Source organism: Camellia sinensis, chromosome 3, assembly GCF_055761805.1.
Source record: "Camellia sinensis isolate YWXY chromosome 3, ASM5576180v1, whole genome shotgun sequence".
Lineage (NCBI taxonomy): Eukaryota > Viridiplantae > Streptophyta > Magnoliopsida > Ericales > Theaceae > Camellia > Camellia sinensis.
Window position 1 is genome coordinate 33,073,699 of NC_138963.1, and position 26,100 is coordinate 33,099,798.

General features: G+C 32.2%; 1 protein-coding gene across 2 annotated transcripts; it reads left to right on the forward strand.

Moving 5' to 3' along the window:
- The first annotated feature begins 511 nt into the window (after positions 1-511).
- On the forward strand, positions 512-8,595 carry LOC114295396 (putative glycosyltransferase At5g03795). 2 transcript variants are annotated; one of them, XM_082919483.1, is made up of 4 exons: positions 512-1,161; positions 6,106-6,359; positions 6,883-7,228; positions 7,705-8,595. In XM_082919483.1, exons 1-4 carry the CDS (start codon positions 805-807, stop codon positions 8,377-8,379), a joined length of 1,632 nt encoding a protein of 543 aa, XP_082775609.1. In that variant the 5' UTR covers positions 512-804; the 3' UTR covers positions 8,380-8,595. The 2 variants fall into 2 exon arrangements, with proteins under 2 accessions (XP_082775609.1, XP_082775610.1); XM_082919484.1 differs by having other exon boundaries at positions 532-1,161; positions 7,649-8,595.
- The last annotated feature ends 17,505 nt before the right edge of the window (positions 8,596-26,100 follow it).

Here is a 26,100-nt window from a genome sequence, read left to right on the forward strand (position 1 = left end):
AATATATAAATTAAAATTTTGAACAAATTTAATAATTATACTAAAATTGTCTGGTTAATTTTATATATTTTTCAAACAGTAAGGCCTAATTTGGGAAGACTAAATAAGTGTATTTTTTGACTTTTTATGAAATATGAGTTGAGTTTGAAGTGATGTGTTAGAGAAGTAATGTGACTTAAATAGGATAATAATTTTTTGACTTTTTGCCTTTTTTCAACAGACTTGACTTAAGTTAATAAATATAAATAAATCTAATAGCCATATTAAACGCCACACTCGTGGACTTTATTACCGTTTTGAACATTTTTCAAAACCCACTCGCAAACAAAACAACGCGATCATACTTGCGCTCTCAAACACTTAGTCGCCACGTGGACGGTGAAACGAGCGAGTAAGTTGTTAATTGCACTCTAGGAGGTCACGGGAAATAGGTAGGGAAAGGAAACATATTTATGACATCATCTGTGGTAGGAGATTTTTGGAAAGGGCAGAAATTGGAAATAAACAAATTAACAACAGAAGAAAAAAATTGAATTCACATTTTGCATGCAATGAAAGAGAGCTCAAAAACAGAGGAACAAGACGCTTGGCTTGCTGGTGCAACCATCTTTCACCAATTATTGCTCTTTCTCTTCACTTTACCAAGAAAAACAGAGAGAAAGTGAGAGAGAAAATCCAAAACCCTCCCTTAAAAAAACCAAAACAAAACAAAAACAGTTTGTATCTATCTATCTATCCACATGCCTATATAGAGAGAGAAAGGGGTGAGTTGTAGAGAGAGAGAGAGAGAGAGAGAGGTGGGGGATGAGGGAGAAAAGGCTGTGTTCATGGTGGTGTTTATCATCATCTTCTTTAAAGCTTTTTGGGCTGATTGTTCCATTGATTTTGGTTTCTGGGTTTGTGGGTTTAGTGGGTCCGAAGAACTCCAATTGGGTATTTGATTCGAACAAGTTGTATCCATGGGCATGGAGTTCTGTGATTCCGTCATCATCATCATCTTCTTCTGCAATGTTTATAGGACTAAAATCAAACTCAACTAGAGATTCAGTTTCAGCAAAGGAGGAGCATTTAGATGCAGTATCATCATCAGATGAGTCCATTCTTTATCGCTCTTCTCCTCCACCACTTCCTATTAATCCCATTCACAAAACCCAACCACCTGTAAGACCCTATTCCCTCTCTCTCTCCCTCTATATCTATCTATCTATCTATCTATCTATATCTATTGTATGTGTAATTTTTTTATCAGTGTTTTTTTTTTTTATTATAAAAAATCAAGAATTCATTTTTGTGTTCATGTGCATATAATTAAGAGAAGAGTTGAGGGGCGAAGGCCTCTACTGTGAAATATAACTGTTTGTCACAATATTTTAAAAAATATATGTTTAATTCCTTTACATTCTTTTCTTATTTTGTAACAAAAAAAACTTTTTAATCATATTAGTGATTGTTCTGTGGTGTTTGAATTTTTTTAATGTATATATATATAATTTATATTATATTATATATATATATATATTTATGTATATGATGAAAAATACCAATAATAAAATTCTGACTCTGCCCTGCATATATATTTATATTTCTTTGTGCTCTCTCTCTATCTATGTATCTACATGTATGTATATATGGGTTGGGGGTTTAGGGGGTTTACTTTGTGACGCTTGTGCAATCCTTGAAAGAAAAAAAATTGGGGTAAAAACCATGGAGATTCAGTCAATTTATATAAGATTGTTTTCTAAGTACTTAATTTTTAGTTCAAGAGTTAAAATAAAATAAAAGGCAAAGAATTTGGGTGAGGCACTGTAAGGAACAAGGGAAGAAGCAAAAACGAGGGCATTTGGATTGGAAGACTGCCATCACTAATTTGGTATTCACTCCTAATTACATGAAATAGATCATATGTGAAGGAGTATAAGCCCACACTCCTCCCTCTATCTCTCTATTCTCTCTTCCATGTCATTAGGCTGTATTAGATGCTACATTGGTGGGATGTTGCATGGTTGAAAAAAAAAAAAAAAAATTATAATTCAGTCTAATCTTTTAAAAAAAAATTTAAATAAGTGATAAACTTTATAAATATAAATAATTAAAATTATAAACTATTCCATGAATATGTAATTATTTTATAGAATAGCCACTGACATGTAATTTTTCCCTAAGAAAATTCCTCTAGAAACAAATATAGTAAATAGGGTGTTGTTATGGTGTGCAACCCTTAAGGTTGCACACCATATGCAACCAACACAAAGGGTGTAAGTGGAAGGTGTAAACATAAAATAAGATAGCAAATAGAAAGGTATAAGTGTAAGGTATAAGTTCCACACTTAAGAAAAGTCTTAGTAAATATTATTATTTACTGTGAAGTGTTTTTTGTGTTCTTTTATTATTTATTATTTTATTTTTGGATTTTCAGCAAAAAATGGCAGGTTGGATAGAGGTTGGGACGCCATATTCGAATCGGTATGCGGGTCACTGCTGTGATCTTCGCATCTGTTCTCCCTGTGGTGCTTTAACTCACACCGTTTTAATTTTTTTTTTCTTCAGCTTTGTTCTCTTGATGCTATTTTGCAAAGCCGGTGCTATTTAAAGTAATATTTTTTGTTTATTATTTTAGAGTAATCTATTTTTTTTAAAAAAGCAATTAATATACCTTAAATTTTATATATCTATATATATATACAGAGATACATATAAATATATCAAATTAAAGTATCACTTATATTAATATTAATTTAAGTTACACTTTCATAGTATGATATAGTTAAAATTATTTTTCTACATTGTAAACGTGACAACATACTTTATAAATAAATTTCTTGAAATTTACTTAAAATACGAATTATTTCCTATAATTTTAAAAATTACATTCCACCCCTTCAAATTTATAATCGCATAACAAATGATATTTTTTTATTAATAAATCATTAAGTCAACTAATAATTTTTAATGATATCAAAAATACATTTTAATTAATAATTTTGGCAATTTTATTATTCTATAGGAGAGTGGTTAGGTTTTTTTAATTTTAAATTTTGTAAGATAAAAAATTTTGACAAAGGGTATTTGTAATCTCCAAAATCAAAAGGGGCAATTTATATTTTAAACAAATATCAAGGGGTGCATTTATAATTTACACAAAATTTTATTTGTATTTATATATAGAAATACACATAAATATTTAATTAATATTACCACATATATACATATAAATAATTTAATTAATAGGGCGAATTGCACTAACAATCCCTATAGTTTGGGACTCGTATCACTTTGGTCACTGATTTTTCAATTATGACATATTTGACCTTGAATTTTGAATCTTGTTCCAAATAAGGGCAATTGAAGATATCATTACTTAATTTCAAGGGTAAAATTGTCAATTTGATAAAATATAAACTAATTTGACAAAAATGAATGTCAAAAAAATATTTTTAAAATTTTAAAATTATTTCTACCAACCAAAGATAAAATTATGTAAAATTGATAAATCTTTTAGACATTTATTTATTTATTTTTTTTACCAAATTAATTTTTATTATGTGCTTGGGTGATGATCATGTAATGGGTGGTTGTTAGGATTTTAATGTGTAATCGATATATTTAATATATGAATTATTTTTAGTTTTGGATTTTTTAATTTAATGGATTGGTTTAATAATGATATAAAAGTTGTCATCATATTTGACTTTTGAAAGAATATAAACTAATTTATTGAAAATAAAAACAACCACCCATGACATGATCATCATCTAAACACATAATAAAAATTAATTTGGTAAAAAAATAAAAAAATAAATGTTGAAGAGATTTATCAGTTTTACATAATTTTATCTTTAGTAGGTAGAAATATTTTTTAAAAATTCAAAAATATTTTTTTGACATTTATTTTTATCAAATTAATTTATATTTTATCAAATTGACAATTTTGCCCTTGAAATTAAGCAATGATATATTTAATTGCCTTTATTTGAAACAAGATTCAAAATTTAGATTCAAATGTGTCACAATTGAAAAGTTAAGAATCAAAGTGATACAAGCTCCAAACTATAAGGACTATTAGTGTAATTCGCCCTAATTAATATTAAAAAGAGGTATATATGATCTTTTCTCAAAATGTAAGTGTTTGTGTATTTTTGTCAAATGATAAGGGTGTTTCTGAATTAACTAAATGTTAAGGAGTGCTTGTAATATAACTTTCGAACGCCAGAGAATATCTGTGATATATTGAAAATGTTTGGAGTTGTCTGTGTATTTATATCAAAGTTAAGGAGTGTTGTACCCTTTTTATTTTGATTTAGTAGATTGACAACAAAATAATAAATAAAAAGATTACATTTTTTCAATTGGGAACAAAAAATATCATATTGAGTCTGAAATTTTATTTTACATATTTTTAATCAGTTGAATAAGATTATATAAAAATAATTAAACAGATCAATTAAAATAACAATTTTACATTTTTAAATGCAAACAATATATATCAAAGAAATAACTTTGAAAAAATAAAAAACAACCAAACAACATTGTAGCATAACCGAATGAAAAAAAAAAAAAAGAAAAAAAGAAAAAAAGAAAAACGTTATCCTAAATAGCACCGGCTCCGCAAAACATAATCAAGAGAACAAAGTTGATTGTGTGGTGAATAAAAGCTTTTGAAACCAGAGGATATAAGATATTTAGACGGATGATTCCTTTGAATAGATTGTTCTTGGGCTTTGCTCATGATGTTTATCCTGTCAATCTCAAATTGATAGATGCATAATATTATATGGAATAATACCTCTAAAATATCACTGTCCAGAAAAGAAAACGAATAATGTTTGAGACTCATTTTTTGAGATTTCATAACCTTCAATTTGATCTTGATTTTTGATGTGTATGTAAGGTTCACTCATGTACGTATAAACCCCGCATTATGAGTGATTGGGATGTGAGTGGAAATTGTAGAAGTCATGTATGTGGGGTGATCTCTATCACAATTGAAAGAAAACAATCACACAAATGATGATGTGGAAAATAAAATGTAAAATGCACTTGGCTTTAGGTTAAAAAATTCAAAATTCAAAAATAAATAAATACAAAACTAAAAGAGCAATGCTACATTTCCAAACATTTGAGGTTTAAATATCATTCAGCTTGCTTGTTTTCATTTTTCAGAAAACACTTTTCAAAAAATTTTACTTTCTTATTTTCCGTGTTTTTTTGTTTTTACTGAATTTTTTTAATATTTTAAGCAATTTTTTTTACTTTTTAGACAAACCTAACATAAATAGATTTAAAAAGTAAAAAAATTGTAAAAAAAATCTTTTAAAAATTCACTGAATTCAGTACATTTTTTGTATTTTTATGTATTTATTAATTTTTTAAAATATTTTTTCACAAATTTTTTACTTTTTAGATACATCTAAGGTGCATCTAAAAAAGTAAAAAAAATGTTTAAAATTTAAAAAATATTCACTAAAAACAAAAGAATACGAAAACTAAAAAATTCAATTTTTAAAATAGCAAAAAAAATAGCAAGACTGTTAGTAAGACTATTAGTATTTTTAGCAAGACTTTTAGTATTTATAGAATTATTCAAACTAAATAGCAAAAAAATTTACCCAAAAAAATCAATTATACACCCAAGTCATTCACATTTTCCCATTAAATTTTGAAAATCATTCCTAAACACAAGTTTTTTTCACCTCATAAAAAAGTTAAAAAACCACTAAAAAAAATAAAACCCCAAATGAGGCCTATATATGAAAAAAGTGACTTCAGTTGTGCTCTTTCCAAGAAATAATTTTTTTTGTTGCTTCATACCCAATGTTGTTCTTATCCTATGTTTGGATTTTGAATTTTTGAAAGAAAAAAAAATTAAGGGAAAATTGAAATATCATATTGTTTCTCATGAAGGTAATTAAATTTACTAGTAGTAGGTGAGTGTGGTTGGTTGGAATGAGATTCTGAGTACAAATCACTTATCCTCTTTTGTTTTTCCAACTATTGCTATTTATTGATGCAATTTGATTCATTTACAAAAGAATGAGAAAAATATATTATTATTATTATTACTTTTTTTTTATTATTTAGAATTTCTTTTGTATATCAACTCAACAGGTTCAGAAGAATGAAGCGAGCTTGAATACTTCCACCATAAGTGCACCTCAAATTGCTCCTTCCACAAATGAGTCTCACACTATTCCCCCGAAGGTGGAACCGAAACGAAAGCCTAGCAATTTAAATAAACTAGAAGCCAGTCTCGGACGAGTTCGTGCTGCAATAAGAGAAGCGAGAAATAATGGAAATCAAACACACGATCCTGAGTATGTTCCCGGAGGTCCAATGTATTGGAATGCCAACGCCTTTCACAGGTACCCTTTTTTAAACATTTTTATTTTTATTGTCATGTTATTCTCCATGTTTTTTTCCAGGAAACATGTAATCCTCTACTTTTGTTATGGCTTTGGACACTGAAAGAGAAAAATTTTCTGTTGTAATCTGAGTAATTTTATGGAATGGGACCCATTGGAGTGAGTCAGTCCAATAAAAGGATTCAATTAATCATACACCTCATGTGGATCATTTTTCAAGTTAATATGAAGCATTAATTTAAAGTTTGAAAGCATCCATCATTTTCATTTTGTGAAAGCATTTTTCAAAATTAATTTGAGTTTCCTATAAAAGGGGTGTTTTCGTAAAATTTTCTCAAAAATAGTTTTGGAAAAAAATTTCCAAGTGTTTTCAAGAACCAAATAAAAGAAAACGAAAATGATACTTTTACACCTTTAGTAGTACGCAATGGAAAGTTAATGCAACAACTACAAATTCCCAAGTTTTGAATATATACTTGGAACTCTGAATCTCATCACCATTACTATTTCTTTGCTACTCAAGGAGCTACTTGGAAATGGAAAAACAATTCAAAGTATTTGTCTATGAAGAAGGAGAGCCCCCAATTTTTCATAACGGTCCATGCAAGAGCATATACGCGATGGAGGGAAATTTTATTTACCGCATGGAGGTTAGCAAGTTCCGCACAAGAGATCCTAACAAAGCCCATGTCTTTTTTTTACCATTTAGTGTGACATCTATGGTTCGCTTCATTTATGTGCGTGAGTCCCATGATTGGGCTCCGATGAAACAAACAGTCAATGATTATGTCAATCTCATTGCGCGGAAATACCACTATTGGAATCGAAGCCTTGGGGCCGATCATTTCATGCTTGCTTGTCATGATTGGGTAAGGAATTGTTGTTTTGCTTGTATTAGTCTCGCATTATGAAAATAATATGTTGTGTATGATTTCTCTATCAATAGTGTTACTTGCACATAATTAAAACACACAAAAATGCATTGAAAGTGCACTGTGTGGTTTGGATTTATTTTAAATATAATCCACGTAGCACTCGATATGAATCTCAGTTACACATTATACTTTGTGTATTTTATGTGTCTGGATTTTGTGCAACTATCCATTCTCTCTATATACTGGTAAATTATATATAGTACCCAAGTAGGACAACAATCTGGCTTAGCCCAATGGCCTTGTGTTACTCATTAGGAGGTCATGCGTTCGACTTTCTATTTTCTCTAATGTACCCAAAAAAAATATCCGAATGACTCAAACAATGTATTAATTTTTGGCAATGTTGTGTTGCAGGGGCCAGAGCTTTCATCTTCCGTTCCTAATACATTTTTGGCAATGTTGTGTTGCAGGGGCCAGAGCTTTCCTCTTCCGTTCCTTACCTATACAAAAATTCCATTCGGGCTCTATGCAATGCAAACACCTCGGAAGGATTCAATCCCTCAAAAGATGTATCATTTCCAGAAATCCTTCTCCCGGATGGCACGACAAATCGCTTACTTGGAGGTCCATCCCCTTCGCGACGCCCAATCTTGGTTTTCTTCGCTGGAGGGGTCCACGGCCCAATTAGGCCAATTCTTCTCTATCATTGGGAAAACAAGGACGAAGATGTACAAGTTCACAAGTACCTTCCCAAGGGTGTTTCATATCATGGGATGATGCGAAAAAGCAAGTACTGCATTTGCGCGAGCGGTTATGAAGTAGCAAGCCCACGAATGGTTGAGGCACTCTACATGGGTTGTGTTCCGGTACTCATGAAGGACCATTACGTGGCACCATTTAGTGATGCTCTAAACTGGAAGTCGTTCTCGGTTGAGGTTTCGGTGAAGGACATTCCGAACCTAAAGACTATTTTAATGGGAATTTCTCAGAGGCAGTATATAAGGTTGCAGAGGAGAGGGCTGCAAGTAAGGAGGCACTTTGAGGTTAACTTGCCTGTAAAGCGGTTTGACGTGTTCCACATGATACTTCATTCGATCTGGCTTCGAAGACTGAATGTTCGCGTTCATGACTTCGAAGAATCATGAATATCATTTGATGAATTGAATTGAACTACCTGTTGCTTCGGATTCGTTGAGGAAGGGGCCAAGTAATAAGTTGTGTAGAGTAACTTGTTGATTTATGAAATTTGTGCAATTGTATTTATTTTGCAGAAATTAGGCAAATAATGTATGATCTTCACTTTTTTTGTTTTTTTGGTGGAAAGAGGACTAATTATTAGATAATGTTCAGTTAAGCAACAATGTGCCTGTTTGGCAGAGCTTAATTACAGCTTATTTCAGCTTTCAACTTAATTTAAGCTATTTTGATGTGTTTAGTTTAGCTTATAGCTTATAGCTTATAGCTTTGTGGAAGTCAGAAAACAGCTTATTCTTTAAGTGGGGCAGGAGATGCTTTAAGAATAAGCTGGAAATCAGCTTAAGCTGAAAGTTATAAGCTATAAGCTGTTTAGGCATAAGCTATAAGCATAAGCTAAACCAAAAAGCTTATGCTTATAGCTTATAGCTTATAGCTTATGTTTGAGAAAGTACTTATAGCTTATGCTTCAACAGCTTATAACTTATAACTTTCAGCTTAAGCTGATTTCCAGTTTATTCTTAAAGCATCTCCTGCCCCACTCAAAGAATAAGCTGATTTCTGACTTCCAAAAAGCTATAAGCTATAAGCTATAAGCTAAACCAAACACATCAAAATAGCTTAAATTAAGCTGAAAGCTGAAATAAGCTGAAATTAAGCTGTACCAAACAGGGCCATTATTTCCTTTAATCACTTTTATTTTTATTTTTTGTAGATGAAGTCATTGTGTGTGCTCTGGTCAATCCCATACTGATTTAGTTGGTAATGGTGTCATGTTTTGACCTAAAATTATTATCATCAACACAATTGTTTAGTGGTTGGAACAATGTGATGTTTGTGATGGTTTTTCTTGTTTCCACTGAGTGATTATTGACTACTGTCTCAAATCAGGAGTTCTCTCTTGATGTTCAATTTATTTTGTTTGTTGCACTTTGAACTGGCAACTTATGGCTTCATTTTTTTTTTGAATTTTGTATCCCACTTACAATTTATGCGGTAAAAGTTGCGGTAAAAATAACAAAATACATTAAGTGAGCATTGGTATCAAAGGATAAGTTTCTCAAGATGTTAGAGATTGGAATAATATTCTCATTACCATATCAAGACTCACGAAAATTTTCTCTATTTTTTTTGACTCGTCATAGTGCAAAAATTCATTTTGTTTTTACCATACCATTCCATGGCATATGTTGATTTAACACAATTCTTATATCAGTTTTTGGTCATATCATAGGATTTACACTTCAAAAGCAAAATTGACTTTACCAAACTTGAAGCTGAATTTGCCAAACCTTGTGTGTTTGGAGTTTCTATAACATGCTCAATTATAGTTTTGACAGTGTAATGACCACTGGAGTTGCCATGATTTTATAAGATGGAAAAGTTATACAAATTAATGATTTAATAATTATTATTTTTATTTATGAATGTGACATACAATAATAAAATTTGGTATTTGAAACATGATCTATAATAATAATTTGAAAGTATATTACATTAATTAATGAAAAAAATTATAAAATTTATTAATTTATGTAATATTACTTGTATAAAAATTAATTTGACTTCGGCCACCCTATGAGACAAAAAAAAAAAAAAAATGTACATCAAAGGCAAAAAAGTGAAGATATGTAGAGGAGGGTGCAAGCATGTCCAGCAAGAATCCCCATGCGAACATTTATATGCAGTTAATTAGTGGGATTTGGAGTGGTTGCTGTGCGGGGTGCACAATAGTTACTGTTGTGTAGTTAAATGGACCCATTTTGATAATCTGAACTGTTCACATTTTAGAATATATCAAGTAGAATATACACAAGTTAATCGAATATGGTTTACCTATTCATTCACTCACATTTGTATTCATTTTAATACTTTAGATTACAATTGTTATTTATTTTTTACTACAACAAAATGCACCTTTGGCGACTAACATTATTTTAAGTCGCCAAAAGTAAAATATTTAGCTACTAATTTTTTTTAGTCGGGGTATATTCATTATTGGCGACTAAAAAAAAAATTAGTCGCTAAAAATGCAAGAATTTGCGATAAAAAAAATTAGTCGCTGTATATTGACTTTTGGCTACTAAAATATTTAGTTGCAGAATGAGAAATAAAAAAATTATTTTTCTCTCTTTGGCGACTAAAGTTTTAGTCACCAAAAACTTACTTTCCGCGACAAAAAAACTTTAGTCGCCGTATATTGATTTTTGGCTACTAAAATATTTAGTCGCCGAATGGAAAATAAAAAAAAATTATTATTTTTCTTTGGCGACTAAAGTTTTAGATGCCAAAAACTTACTTTCAGCGACAAAAAAAAAAATTTAGTTGTTGTATATCGATTTTTGGCTACTAAAATCATTTAATGGCCGAATAGAAATAAAAAAAGTGAGTAGATAAATAGATAAACGATATCCGATTAACTTAATTTTTTGTAGATATATTCTACTTGACGTATTCTAAAATGTGAACGGTTTGGATTATTGAAATGGGCCACGAAATAGGCCCATTTGGTTATACAACAGTGGCTACTATGCACCCCACATAGCAACCATCCCAAATCGTAATTTAGTGACCTACTGTTTGTGTGCCCTAATAATTAAATTAAGTTATGCTCCTAGGGTATGTTTGATTGGGTGGATTGGAGCATAGGATTGTGATTATTAATCCGTGGACTCAATTATCCTATGTTTGTTTTAACATTTTGGTTTAGGATTATTAATCCAATGGATAATTAATTAAACAAATTTGTAGGATTATTAGTAATGGGATAGGGGTGGGATTATTAATCCAAGAATATTAATCCAATTGAATAGTGAATACTACACTAATTTAATAGGATTATTAATCTTTCACTATTAGTCTTGTGAATCAAACATGACTTTATTGTCATTATACAAAGGTTAAAACGCCATATTACAATCTATGCAACGGACTGAAACTTAAATTTGGACAAATCCCTTTATATTTGAAGCTGAGCTTAAATAGACTCTCAATTTGATTGAATCTGCCGAAATTATTGTGGTTGATCCAACACATGGTCAATGTTAATTATGAATGAACCATTGCTTTATATATATATATATATATGATCAAAGCTTACAATTTCATTTTTAATCGTCACACTTATATATATATATTTTTTATCATATATATATGTCTGCCATCAAACAACTGAGTGCAATCTTATAATTTTTTTATCAAATGTTACATGTCATTGTAAATGAGACTGTTGGCTCTTGTATATATCGATTAACATTCGTAAAGAAAAATATGTATACATGATGTTTGTTGTGTAAATGAGTATTAAAAAAAAAAAAAAAACTAAAATTAATCCAATAACAAATATAATTTTGCAAAAGGGAAAGATTGTGAAAAAAATAATTGCAAAACTAGTAAGATGGTTTGTAATTTTATCAAGAGTGGTACTACTTAATGAAATTTTTCTTTGCTGATAAAAAAAAAAGAGTGGTACTACTTAATGAAAAATTATTAGTTACTTCCGGACCTACTTAATAAACCAAATAAAAGGAGCATAAACATCATTTTCAAAATCCATAATTGCCAACCATGAGTTGGGTACTCTCATCCCCTGACAAAGACTAACAACGGTCTATACTTGTGTGTGCAGCAAATGTAATTAAAGTTTTTTATTTTTATTTTTTACTAACTTATCACTCGTGTTATGCACGAGATAAAATGATATATTATTTATTAAAAATATGATAATTATATTTATTTTTTTTTATATTTTGTCTTATGTAAACAAAATTTTATATATAAGTTTAAGGATTTTCTTTCAAATGTTCATTTACTATAATCTGTAGTATAGAGAGATTAAAATTGTTGTATTAACAATTAATAATTAAAATTATGCTTTGTTATAAAAAAAATGACATAATTCTAATACTTCACTATTTTAGAATAAAAATATATGAATTTTAAAAAATTATCATATTGGTTTTTGAAAGGGAAATAATTAAAGAAATTTTAAAAATTTAATGAGTAAGAAAGAATCATCGTAACGTGTAAAACCGCTAAAATCACGGTTAAATCAGCAAATCATTCAAATAAAAAATAGTTTAGCTTAATTAGTTAGGTCAAAAGACCAACCAACTTACACAAAAATTAATTAATTAAAATTTAAACTGTCACTAAATATGGAAAGCAATCTATTAATTTAAATTTAAAATAGACACAATATAAATTAAAAATTATAATAATCTATCTAATAATTTATAAGTTTTAAATACAAATTTAAAATTATCATAATTGTAAGGCCCCAACTTTTTCTAATTTCTCCAAACTCTTATAGTTAAAGAATTTCAATAAGAAATCTTGTTTCTTCATTTCTTGCAAATTAAACCCTAGAAATCAGGAACGATTGCACGAGCTAATCGACAAACCATAATCGACTCTAAGAACTTAGGAAACATTTTAAAACCCTAAATTAATAATTTAGAAACCCTAGAATGAAAATTTATAAGAGAAAAACCCTAGTTTACGATAATCGCCGTTTTAGCCCGGTATCTCGCCTTTTGTTGCGAATCGACATCATGTGACCTGAATTATTTTTCCTATCATTATTTTATTAAATATATGACTTAAATATATGTTTTATTTCAAAATTTCATATCCAGCCCTTTTCTTTCTTTATTATTGCATTTTGGCCCCAAAAACCCTAATATTTTAATCAAATATGGTACAACTAATATTTTATTGATTTATACAAAATATCTACTATATTTTATTCAAAAGAAATCAAATTCTCACATGTGGGAATGGTGGCCGGTTGTGGATAGGTAAGAAGGACCAAAAAAATTATTTTTGATATAGCAAATCTTGAATTGAATAGTCATGAAAATCTTTGAAAACATGTAGGAATGGGGAGTAATAAATGCAGTGTGCTCGTCTCCCAATTAACTAATAAATAGGATTACTTTTTCTTAATCAAGATTAATTAACACTAATCTTAATTGGATCCAATTACAAACCAACCAAACTAGGTCAATTCCATTGAAATTCAACCAAACCATTCACAATTTTTTCTCTCATCCTTGGCCTATAAATACAAGCCTTATGTAACAATCCTCGCTTCAACTTAGTCATACTTGCATACATTTATGTATGATCTTGTCTTGTTATGTTACATTTGCAAATCTTGTCTTGTTTTGCTTGAGTGTTGCCTGCATGCTTTGTTCTTGCCTGGTGTAGGTCACCTTAAGCCTAGTCACCTTTGAACCTTTTTACACTTAGAACTATCTTGGAACCACTTTGGTTGACCTCCACCATCACCTAGGCATATTGGCCGAGATGTCATCATCCAGGCCGAGGTGTGCATCACCTAGGCCGAGACGTGTATCATCTAGGCCGAGACGTGTATCATCTAGGCATCCTAGATCCTTGATCCTTGCACCTAGTGATTTTGTTCCTGGATTGGTATGACCTAGATCGAGGTGTGGCATATCTAGGCCAAGGTGTGGCATAGCTTAGTCAAGTGTTGTCCTTTCAAGCCGATGTCGTTGTCACCCTACTTGCCGAAGCTTTGCCCTTAGCCGAGATCATCACTTGCCGGAGTGCTCTTGCCATTTAGCGTGTTGAACACACTTTGTCATGGTCTTGTCTTGTCTTGTCAGTCAGTCACCTTTTTTAGTAGAGCCAATCAGCCAATGCCACGTATCCCAGCAGAGGGTTAAGTCAGTGACTGTCGAGAAAACATATCATTTTTGTATCAAATCTTGTCTTTTAGAGAGAGAGGCTCTAGGAAGAAGAAGGAGAAGCTTTTGAGCGAGAGAGTGGACTTCCAAGCTTGATCGTTGGAGTTTAAACCGTTAGATTCGAGTTTTGAGATTAGAATCTTAATCTACTCTTGTTGTTCTTATTGATCATCCAGCTGCATTGCATGATCGAACCTGTTCTGCATGCCCTGCATTGATTTAAAGTTGGTTTTAGTAAGAGAGGATAGTGTTCATGTGTTCTTGAAGAAAAGTCTTGTTTTGATTCGAAAGTTTGCATCAAGAACCATGTTTTTGTGTTTGTTTTCACAAGATCATCAAGTATGAGTACCCAGGTCCATGTTTTCGAACTCATATCATGAAATCTCAGACTTTGTAATAACAAGTTATGATTTAAGCATGCATGTTCTTCATCTTCTCCATCTTCATGTTCTTTATGTTCCTCAAAGGGAAACCCAGATTTTCCCGACTTCGCTTTTGAATGTGGCCGTCGGGACCACACCTCGGCGAGAAGGTGTGGGACCTCGGCCAAGACTTGGTTGGTGCTCAGCATGTTTTCCCGAGATGAGAAACAGTGTTTTGTTTTGATTTGACTTAGTTTTTGAAGAATGTCGAATCATCCGTTTGCATGTGAAGCTTGTTTGAAAGTGCGTTCAATAGACTTTGCTATGTGTTTGTAGGACTTGGACTTTTGCCTTGACCTCGACGTTTGAAGAACTAAGTGAGTGGCATTTTTAATAAAGCTATGTTATAAAGTTTTGATGAAGCTTTGCTTTGCCTCGTTTTGATAAAAGTATTTGTTCAAGCATGAATGAATATCCCTATTTTTGTGTATCGAGTAAATACGTTTGTTTTGATGACATTCTTGGAAATTCCTTAGTGCCAGGGGACTATAATGCAACTGCACCCTTGTCTTAAAAGTCCTTAGTGCCAGGGGACTATAATGCAACTGCACCATCGTTTGAGATATCTCCCTTGTTTGTCTTGTTTTGCCACTGACGGTTTACCGCGTGGGTTTGTTTGTCCGGAATGTCATCGTTTGCAATATGTTGATGCTAGTAAGCATCCCTTGAAGCTTTGAAGATTTGTTAGATGAACGTGGTTCATCCCTCGTTATGTAAAGTTTGATATTTATTATTTTGAAAAGACTTCGGCTATTATTCATGCAAACCCTTTATTATTTATATCATTCACTGAGTACCCAAGCTCACCCTCTCCATATATATATATGTAGGTGATGAGCAAGAAGGCGGTGACGCCTAGATGTGTTTCGCAAGCTTGTTTTGGATTCTTGTTATGTCGGCTTGACTTGTATTCATGTCGGCAATCTTGAAGATTATGCTTCTCGACTTGTAACACTTGTATTTTGCATACGTCGGCTTGAGAAGCCTTTTGATCAAGATGTAACATGTACTTTACTTTATTTGTAACCAAGTTATAACCCATGTTAAGATGTATGCCATTCCATTTGATCTATGCACGGCTCTAATGGACCACTTGTATTGTAAATTATTGCTTCCGCATTTGTAAGCCCCTATGAATACTCTGTTTGTGTGTGAATCTTTGTTGGTTGGCCTTCGGTAATCTCGGATTACTATCTATCACGGCACCATCCTACAAGGGGCGGTTTGAGGTCGTGACACCTTACTAGCTCATTTTTTTGTCACTCCATACACACACAACCCACGGCTGAAAAGAGAAGGAAAGGGAGAGCTTGTAAGTTTGAGAGAAAGAGAAGAAAAAGAGAGATACAAGTAGGGGGAAAAAAAAATCTAGCAAGCTAAGGAAAATCTCATACACCTCTTCTCTCAATGAATCATCATGTTTTTCCCCTTCATGATACATGCTAAAAATGTATTTCATATGACACCAAGAGTTATTACATTTGTTAGATGATGTATGGTTTGAAAATGAAATGTTCTTCTTCTTCCTTGTAATTTCCAGCAGGCTTTTCTCAAGGTTTTTGATTTTATTTCCATAGCAAATGTTCACCAACTCAAAATCTGTTTTAAAAGGGTATTAATTGACATATATAGAGTATGTGAAATTTTTTTCTAAGACCATGGATGTGTTTTTATGACTCATTTTATTTTTCTAAATATTTGCTGCAAAGAACCTGTTAAAATAGAGAACTTTAGAAATTTCTAGAAAATTATATAAAAATGGTCTCATGTTCATTTTTATATCAAAATCTTACTCTGAAGGTTAGCTTTCAAAAAACATTTATTTCAATGAAAATGAATGAGTATTTTAAGAGAAACACCAAATTTTGTAACAATTGTCAAATATGGACAGAGTCTGTGTATTTCTTAAATATCTAAAAATCAAAAAGGGCCACTCTACTTCCGTAAAATGATTTTGAAACTAGACTTGATTCTCTACAAATCCTCAAGAAGCCACATTTCTGAAACCTTTAAAAAATATTTATTTTTGAACCAGTGCAGTGCTGGAAATCTGAACAGTGTGGTTCTTATTGTAGTTAGTGCTTTTGTGCTATCATGACATATTTTTTGTAATATATGTTATAGTTGCATGCTTGAGTTTTACCTTGAATGGCCTTATTTTGCTCTTACTTGTGCTAACCACTAATGTGAAATGAACTTAGTGTGAAAAGGGAAAAACTAAATGGGTTGGTAGAGAGGGTTGACGACCACACTAGTTATACATAGTAAATGATGAGAATGTTAAGTTGATATTAGTAGTGGATTAAAATGAGCAAGTTTTGTGCAAGTAGTTGTTTCGGAACCCTTAAATAGAGCGGTTGTATTCGGATCCTAGGTAGTTCGGTAGAAGGAGGGATTTGGGCAAGGCCCATCATTACCGTCTCTTTTGAGGCCCTGCGGGTGGCGCTACGCAGTATATAACCGTTGGTAGGCATCCGAGGTAAAGTCTGCAACAAAGCAGCAAAAGAGGGGGCATAAAGAATAATCCGCACCTAATTCTTGGAGTTGGGAGGACGAAATCTCTTTAGGGGATTTCTAGATTACTAACAACTAATCATATAATTTGTGTTATGAACTTAAATGCTATGATCCCTTTCCTCTGTCTTTGTAAATGCTGTTGTGTATTGGATTGGGAAAAATGGATGGGGTGTGTGTGCGTTTACTGGGCATTCAAAGCTCACGGCGTATCATGCCAGGTGCCGAAGAGGAGCTTATAGCAGGAGCCGATGAGCCGGAAACCTTCGAAGACATTTGGCTATCCTAGAAAAGTTAGAAATTTTCCTTTTGATGTTTTGTACAGTTCATATAAAATTTTAAATTTTCTTTTGGGATGTAATGTTGATGAAATGGGCTTTTTTAATTAAGAATATTTGTAATCATCCTATTATTATGTACTTATATTCCAACATCAATATAATCCCTGACGTTGCTTATGAGACCTTGTGTCAATGCCTCTTAAGATCTGTCAAAAGGGTAGTGCGCTACCTAAGAAAACTGGACTTAGAAGGGAGGCTATTTTGACTCCTCCAGTGATCTGGAATCTTATTTGGTTATTGGCCACAGGGCTCATTAGTGACCTTCCCTTGACTACAACCCTTAGTGTAGATTTGGGGCGTCGCAATAATTATCTCATAATTTTTGTATTAAGGAGCACTAAGAGTGACATTTAGATAATCAATATATCTATATATTTTATAAAAGAATACTTTTAAGGAGAGATATTATGAGAGTTTTAAAATCTCATATAAAATTATTTTTAAAATCAAAATCTCTATGTGAAATTGTAAAATAAAAAGTTAAATAGAAGTTAGCCAATTGGGATTTTCTTAGTTGTTTAAAATTAAGAAAATCCAAAAAATTAGTATGAGATATTAATCATAAGGCTTTTCACTAAAAATCTTATTTTGCTTATAAAAATGGGAGTATAACATTCACTTTCTGTAAATGAAACAATTCATTTTTTCCTTCTTTTCTCGATGCGGGATTATAAAATAAAAGTTAAATGAAAGCTAATCAATGATAATTTTCTTAATTTTTTAAAAGTTAACAATTGTTTGGGCGGGAAGTTTATTTCGAATCAAGCAATCTTGGCCATTCAATCTTGGCGGTTTAATCTTTAATTAGGTTAATCTTTCGAATCAAACAAATTTAACCAATATATTCTCGATGTGAGATTATCAAATAAAAGCTAACCAATGAAGATTTTCTTAATTGTTTAAAGTTAAGAAAATTAGTATGAGATATTGAAACTCTCAAAAGGTTCCTCACTAAAAATATCCTTTTTCTTATATAATATATAAATAAATAAATAGATAGATAAATATAGATATTGATATTTATATTTGTTTTAGATATATTTTAATATACAAATTATTTTTTTTGAAGATTTTTTATAAAAATAATTTAACAATCCCATCACTAACCGTAGTGTATGAGAGAAGTCGAAAAGGGTGCTGCATTAACTATGAGAGAAGTCAAAAAGGCTTATGGATTGAGAGAAGTCAATAAATCCTGATATTTTCTTTTTTTAAATCAAAAAATTAGAAAATTAAGATTGGGATATTGGAACTCTCACAAGACTTGTGGGTTAGAAACTTCATATTCCTTATATAATACTAGCATATCACCCGTGCTATGCGCGGATTGTGTTTATGTGAATTGTGATTTTTTAATTTTTTTTAAATGTCTTCTTTTTTTCTTTTTTTTATATTATATTAAAGTTTAATATTTTGATAATAATCATATGTGTTGGACTTTTCAAGGAATTAAATATATATTTTTTATATTATATTATATTAAAGTTTAATATTTTGATAATAATCGTGTGTGTTGGACTTTTCAAGAATTTTCTTTTATGCTTGATCTTAATGCATTAAAGTGTTATTATGAGGGATAATAATCATATGTGTTGGGACTTTTCAAGGAATTCATATGTGTTGGATTTCAAAGATTTTTTTTTTTATTTTTGTTCTTAATGCATTAAAGTGTTATTATGAGGGTAAGACTTGGGACACTACAAGAAAACATTGCAAAAACACAGAAGAATTAGCGACGGCCCGCCTCCCGTCGCAAGAAATGGATTTTTTGCGACGGCAAATTCAACCGTCGCAAATAAAGATGTTTAGCGACGGTACTGTCCCGTCGGTAATAAAACTACGTGGAGGGGTCGGAAATGCGGAAGTATTAGCGACGGTTTTTTGTCCCGTCGCAAAAAAAAACTTTTTTGAGACGGCATATGTTTGCTGTCGCAAACAGTGGCCCATTTGCGACGGCAAATTTCCGACGCTAAAAAAAGATTATTGAAACGGCGCCGTTTTACGAACTACTGACAACCATTTGCGACGGTCTAAAACATACCGTCACAAAAAGTAAAAATAAAAATTCCCCCGCCCCTTCCTTTCATCTTGCCGCTCGATCCTCTCCAATCCCTAACTTCATCCAAATCCAAATCCCTAACTTCATCCCCCAAATTTCTCAAACGAGCTACAGGTAGCAGTGGTGTGGCGAGCAAGCTAGCGGTGGTGTGGCGGCGACGGTGATAGGTAGCGGTGCTCCGGCGACGACTCTCTCTCTCTGCGTATGCTCTCTCTCTCTCTCTCTATATATATATATATATAGATGAATGTCTATTGATTAATATGCAATTTTTTTTTTATAAATCTGTATATATATATAAATCTGTCTATTGATTAATATACATATATTATGCAATTTTTTTTTTTATAAATCTGTATATATATGCAATTTTTTTTATAAATCTGTATATATATATATAAATTAATGTGTATAATTTGGGAATGAAGTTATAATCTGTATATAAATCTGTATGGAATTAATAAATCTGTATATATATATATGCAAATAAATGTATATAATTTTTATATTATCAGCATTTAGATGATTAAATCTTTAAAGCATGAATGTAGATTGTATGTGTGTGTATATGTATTTTACATACTGACCATTGTTTAATTTTGTGATATGAGGATTGTGTAATCTATTCATTTATTTTGATTGCAATAAAATAACATCAACTTGGGTTTGGCAGTTGCAAAAGTTTTTATTTTCTAAAACTCTTTGCTGTTCTTCTGGTGTCAATGATTCAAGGATTTTTATGTATTATTTAAATAAAAAAGCAAAAAAGAAATGATTCGAGAGGATTACTAAATGAGGATCCTCCCAGGATAAAATATTGTTTGATCAATTAAATTATTATGAAGACAACAAGGCAATGAAATCGTCATATTAGAACATTGTATAACAAATGACTCACGTGGCATCAATTATGCCAACTAAATAATAATAATAATAATAATAATAATAATAATAATATTAAAAAAAGGACATTTCTAGCCAAAGCCAACAGTGAGAAGCGGGAAAGCGATTAGGTATCGACTTTGATCATAAAAAGAGAAAATTATCTGCACATGGCCATTTATGGACTCAACTCTCAAGCCAAGCTAGGATTAATGAGGGTGTTTGGTTTGGCTTAATTTGGGCAGATTATAGCTTTTGGCTTCTAAAAAGTTACTACAGACTGTTTGGTTGAGCTTAAGGCCAACCACTTGAGCTTCTACAGATTTTTTTCTTACATAAAAAAGTTGAAAATCAGAAGCTGCTTGGAGCAGCTTCCGCAACTGGGATTATGCGGAGGAGTGTGGAAATTACTTAAATACCCTTCAATAATTTGAAGTATTACGAAATTTCCACTATATAAACCACGAAATCACTGTTCATTCTCTCTGAGAGAGAGGAGAGTGGCGATTTCCGGCGACACAGGCGATTTTCGGCGAGAAGTCCGGCGTTATGAACCAGATCCCTCTCTCTCTCTCTCTCTCTCTCTCTCTCCGACGTTGTTTTCTGGTTGTGCTATGAAACCCATCGGGATGAAACCCTTATTCTCCGGCGTCGCGTCGCGATCTGAAACCCTTCTTCCCTTTCTCTCCGGCGTCGCGATCGCGATCAACGCCTGTCTCTCTCTCTTCGCGATCGCGATCAACAACAAGCTTCTCTCTCTCTCTCTTCGCGATCAATGATTGCAGAGGGCTGCTGGAGTGTGGGATGAGGAGGAGAAGAAGGGTGCGGCCTGCGGTGGCTAGGGCCGTCGGCGGTAGGGTTTGGCTAGGACTTCCAGATGCATTGCATAACAATTTTTATATTTTAATTAATATTAATTCTAATGAATTAATAATAAATTAAAAAAAATTAACAATTTTAATATTATTAATTAATATTAACTGTAATGGATTAATAATAAATTAAAAAAATTAACAATTTTAATATTATTAATTAATATTAACTGTAATGGATTAATAATAAATTAAACAAATTAACAATTTTAATATTATTAGTTAATATTAATTGTGATGGATTAATAATAAATTAAAAAAATTAACAATTTTTATATTATTAAATAATATTAATTGTAATGGATTAATAATAAATTAAAAAAATTAACAATTTTTATAGCTTATTTCATAAGATTAATTTATTGAAGCTTTTTTTGATGCAGCTGTTATTTATCTTATTAGATTTATTTATTTATCTTAAGATTAATTTTTATAGCTTATTTCATAAGATTATTTATCTTAAGATTAATTCAAACACCACCAATTAAATCTATAATCAAAAAAAGCTTCAATAAATTAATTTATCTCATAAGATTTTTGATGTTAAAAAATCTGAAATCATTGTATTATTATTTATTTCATAATATTTATTTATTTCAAGTTATCATTATTCATTATTTAAAAAATCTGAAATCATTGTATAAAAATTTATTTTTGTGTAATATTTATTTCATTGTATTATTATTCAAAAATAATAGGGTTATGTTAATTTGGTGTTGGAATGATCTCTTAATATGTAATTAATAGCAAAAAGTCTAGAAAAATTCAATTTACAACTAACAAGGGTAAAAAAGACATTTACACAGCAAAAAGCTACTTCACAGCTTATTTAACAAACACCACTCAGCAACTTAAATCTATAATCCAACAGTTACACCAAACATATTAACAGCTTCTGATTAAAGTCATAATCTATAATCTGTTAAGCTATAAGCTATAATCTGTTTTAACAGCTACACCAAACGGCCCTAATATACCTTTCTGTCAAGTTTGAGAAAATAAGTACTTATATTGGGTTTTCTTGGAGGGTAAAAATTTCATTAATTTGGTGATATGGGGCTTACTATCATGTGGTTTAGTGACTCATAGGACATGGGTTCAAGTTAAATGGATAATGTTTGGAGAAGTTGCTCGAGGGTAAGACTCATGTTTTTTAATTTTGAGCTACCAATTCTTTTTCCATTGTGCCCTCAATTGAGTTGAGGCTAGACTCTTGTTCTGAGGAATCTGCGTTGCCACGCCTCTAGTAGAGCAAAATAGAATTGGGGATTTGGCCCTCCAAATATTTGGAGATCCCTATTTTTGTGTGAGCAATATCCTTCAAAAAAAATTTAAATAACCCCTATTTTTAAACTTAATCCGACTCCTCAAAATTTTAAAATGTTCACTTTATTGATAAAACACATGTTATAGGCTTACTTATTAAACAATTTAAGTTTGAGCAACTCACCGTCCAATTAATGGAAGCTGTCCCATACCTTCCTCCTTGCCATGTAAAGATACAGTCTTGGTTTTATCCTCAGCTCGAGTAAACCCCTCTTGTTCAATTCCCCATTAAATTGAGACACTTAATAATTATGCATACAAAATTGCCACGTGTTGATTGTCCTTACTTACTTTTAATTTTTAATTAATTTTTTTTTTAAGAAAATGAAGTTGGCACTAATTTGGACCCATGTTATAATATTGGGTCCTTAGGTCAGGGTACAAGGCATTAATTCATGGTCCATGTAAGTGCTGCATAATAATACACAATATCCTAATGCTACCATAACCTCAACTAGTGATATAAAGAATGTGATATAGGGATTTGATTTGGCAGGCAAAAGATATGAAGCTATTTAACTACTCCCTTTTATTTTATTTTATTTATTTATTTTTCTTCTCTATCATTTGCTTTACAATACAGTACACTGAAACAACTCATTGTCCAACTCACGCACTGCCCATATGTATGCTATATATTATTATATGAGTATTGATCCCTATCTTCTGGAGATCTTGCCTTGATACTGTTCTCTCTCTCTCTCTCTCTCTCTCTCTCTCTCTCTATCTACTTTCCTTTCTTATTTTTGTGGATGTGTACAGATGATGGATAAGAGTTGGATTGATTTTCCAAATAGGATGTCGAGTGAATACATTAATGGAATTGATGAATTCCTTGTGTTTGCCTACACCAATAGGGTTGAAGGTTCGATGATCAGTTGTCCGTGTAGGAAGTGTGAGAATCGATACTATTTTGTACGAGAGGTTGTACGGGAGCATTTGATTTTGAATGGTTTTTTTAAAAAATACAAACATTGGATTAATCATGGGGAATCTTACATATCTCTGCATGGTAATCGAGAGAATGAAACATTAGCTAATTTAGACATTGGGGATGATATGATTGGAATGATACAAGGGGCTATGGGAAATCCACATCCCGGTACAAGTGTTGAGGGTGATGAACCACAGGGGCCTGATCCCCATGCATCTGAACCCCAGCTCGGTCCAAATGCAGAGACTGCAAAGTATTTCAAACTTCTTCAAGATGCACAAAGTGAATTGTATCCGGGTTGTCAGAAGTTCACATCTTTGTCATTCATTGTTCGACTTCTACATTTGAAGGTGCTTAATCAGTGGACAGACAAGTCTGTTGACATGTTGCTTGAGTTATTGAATGAGGCATTCCCGTTGGGTGTGAAACTCCTGGACTCATATTATAGAGCTCAAAAGGTCACAACAGATTTGGGCTTCACGTATGAGACGTGGGATGCATGTCCGAATAGTTGCATGTTGTTTCGAAACGAGGACGCCAATCTTGATAAATGTGTCATATGCAACAGTTTTAGATGGAAATCAAATGGTGATGGTGGTTCAAATGGTCCTAACAAAGGTGGCAAACAAATAGCTGCAAAACAGATGAGGTATTTTCCTTTAAAGCCAAGGTTGCAGAGGTTGTTTATGTCATCCAAGACGGCCAAGTTCATGAGATGGCATGCAGAGGAACGAACTGATGATGGTGTCTTCAGGCATCCTGCTGACTCCCTTGCATGGAAAGATTTTGACCATCAGAATATTGACTTTAGTAATGATTGTCGAAGTGTAAGGCTTGGCTTAGCATCTGATGGTTTTAACCCATTCAGGACGATGAACATAGTTCATAGCACTTGGCCTGTTGTGCTCATTCCATATAACTTGCCGCCATGGATGTGCATGAAGCAACCATTTCTAATTTTATCCGTGCTTATTGACGGCCCGAAAGGACCTGGTGACAAGATTGATGTGTATATGCAACCGTTGATTGAGGAGTTGAAAGAACTATGGAATGAGGGTGTGTCAACATTTGATGCATCAACAAATCAAATGTTTCAAATGCATGCAGCTTTACTGTGGACAATTAGTGATTTTCCTGCATATGCAAACTTGTCAGGATGGAGCACTAAAGGCGAATATGCATGTCCTTATTGCAATAAGCAAACTACATCGTGTTGGTTGAAGCATAGTAGGAAACAATCATACTTGGGTCATCGCAGATTTTTACATACTGGCCATAAATTTCGGAAGGATAAAGTATCATTTGATGGTAATCGGGAAGTTAGACTCAAACCAAAATTGTTGTCTGGAACTGAGATGCTGCTACAATTAGAATCTGAGGGTATTTTAACCCAATACAAGAGGGATGACCTTAAAGAGAGGCATAGGAGACAGGTAGAGAAGGAGAAAGCTGGACATCGCACCCATAGTTGGAAGAAAAAGAGTATCTTTTATGAATTGCCATATTGGGAGCACAATCTAATAAGACACAACCTCGATGTGATGCATATAGAGAAGAATGTTTGTGACAATGTGTTGTGGACAATATTAGGGGTTGCAGGAAAATCGAAGGATGGTGTTAATGCTCGGCGTGATTTACAAGATATGAATATTAGAAAACCCCTACATTTACAGTTAAGAGGGTCGAATAAAGCCTATTTACCACCAGCACAATTCACGATGACCAAGGATGAGAAAGATTTGTTCTTGAAAGTGTTGAAGGAAGTAAGAGTTCCTGACGGGTATTCATCCAATATATCACGTAGTGTGCGCTTACATGATAGAAGCATTGGGGGTCTTAAGAGCCAAGATAGTCATATTCTGATGCAACAACTTATTCCATTGGCTATTCGAAGATCGTTACCGAAGAATGTAATTGAACCCTTGATTGAATTGAGCAATTTCTTTAGACAATTGTGTTCGAAAGTGAATCGTGCGACGGATTTGCAATATATTCAAGATCGTATCGCTATAACACTTTCTCATCTAGAGAAAATATTTCCTTCAAGTTTTTTTGATATAATGGAGCACTTGCCTATACATTTAGCTGATGAAGCCTTATTGGGTGGATCGATTCAGTTTCGATGGATGTATCCAATTGAGAGGTATCTTCTTACTTTGAAGCAATACGTGCGTAATAGAGCTCATCCTGAAGGATCAATTGCTAAAGGATATCTTATGGAAGAATGCATGAATTTTTGTGCACAATATCTCAATGATGTGGAAACCAAATCTAGTCGACTCGTGAGGAACTATAGTGGTGCTGATAATTTGGGTCATGCTATTGGTGAAAACACAAGCTTTTATCTTGATAATACTTCTTGGGTACAAGCTCATCGGTACATCTTATTCAATACAAGCGCGGTTCAACCATTCATAAAGTAGGTTAAGTCACTCACTCAATATTTTATTATGTTTTATTGAATTTTCAACTAAATTTTTTGTATTGCTAAAATTTCAATCTACACAGCAAACACCTTGAAGTACTTAAGCTCAAAATGCCTCGTGTCGACGATCATCAACTTCGGCGTGAACATTTTGAAACTTTTCACATTTGGTTCAAGGAACAT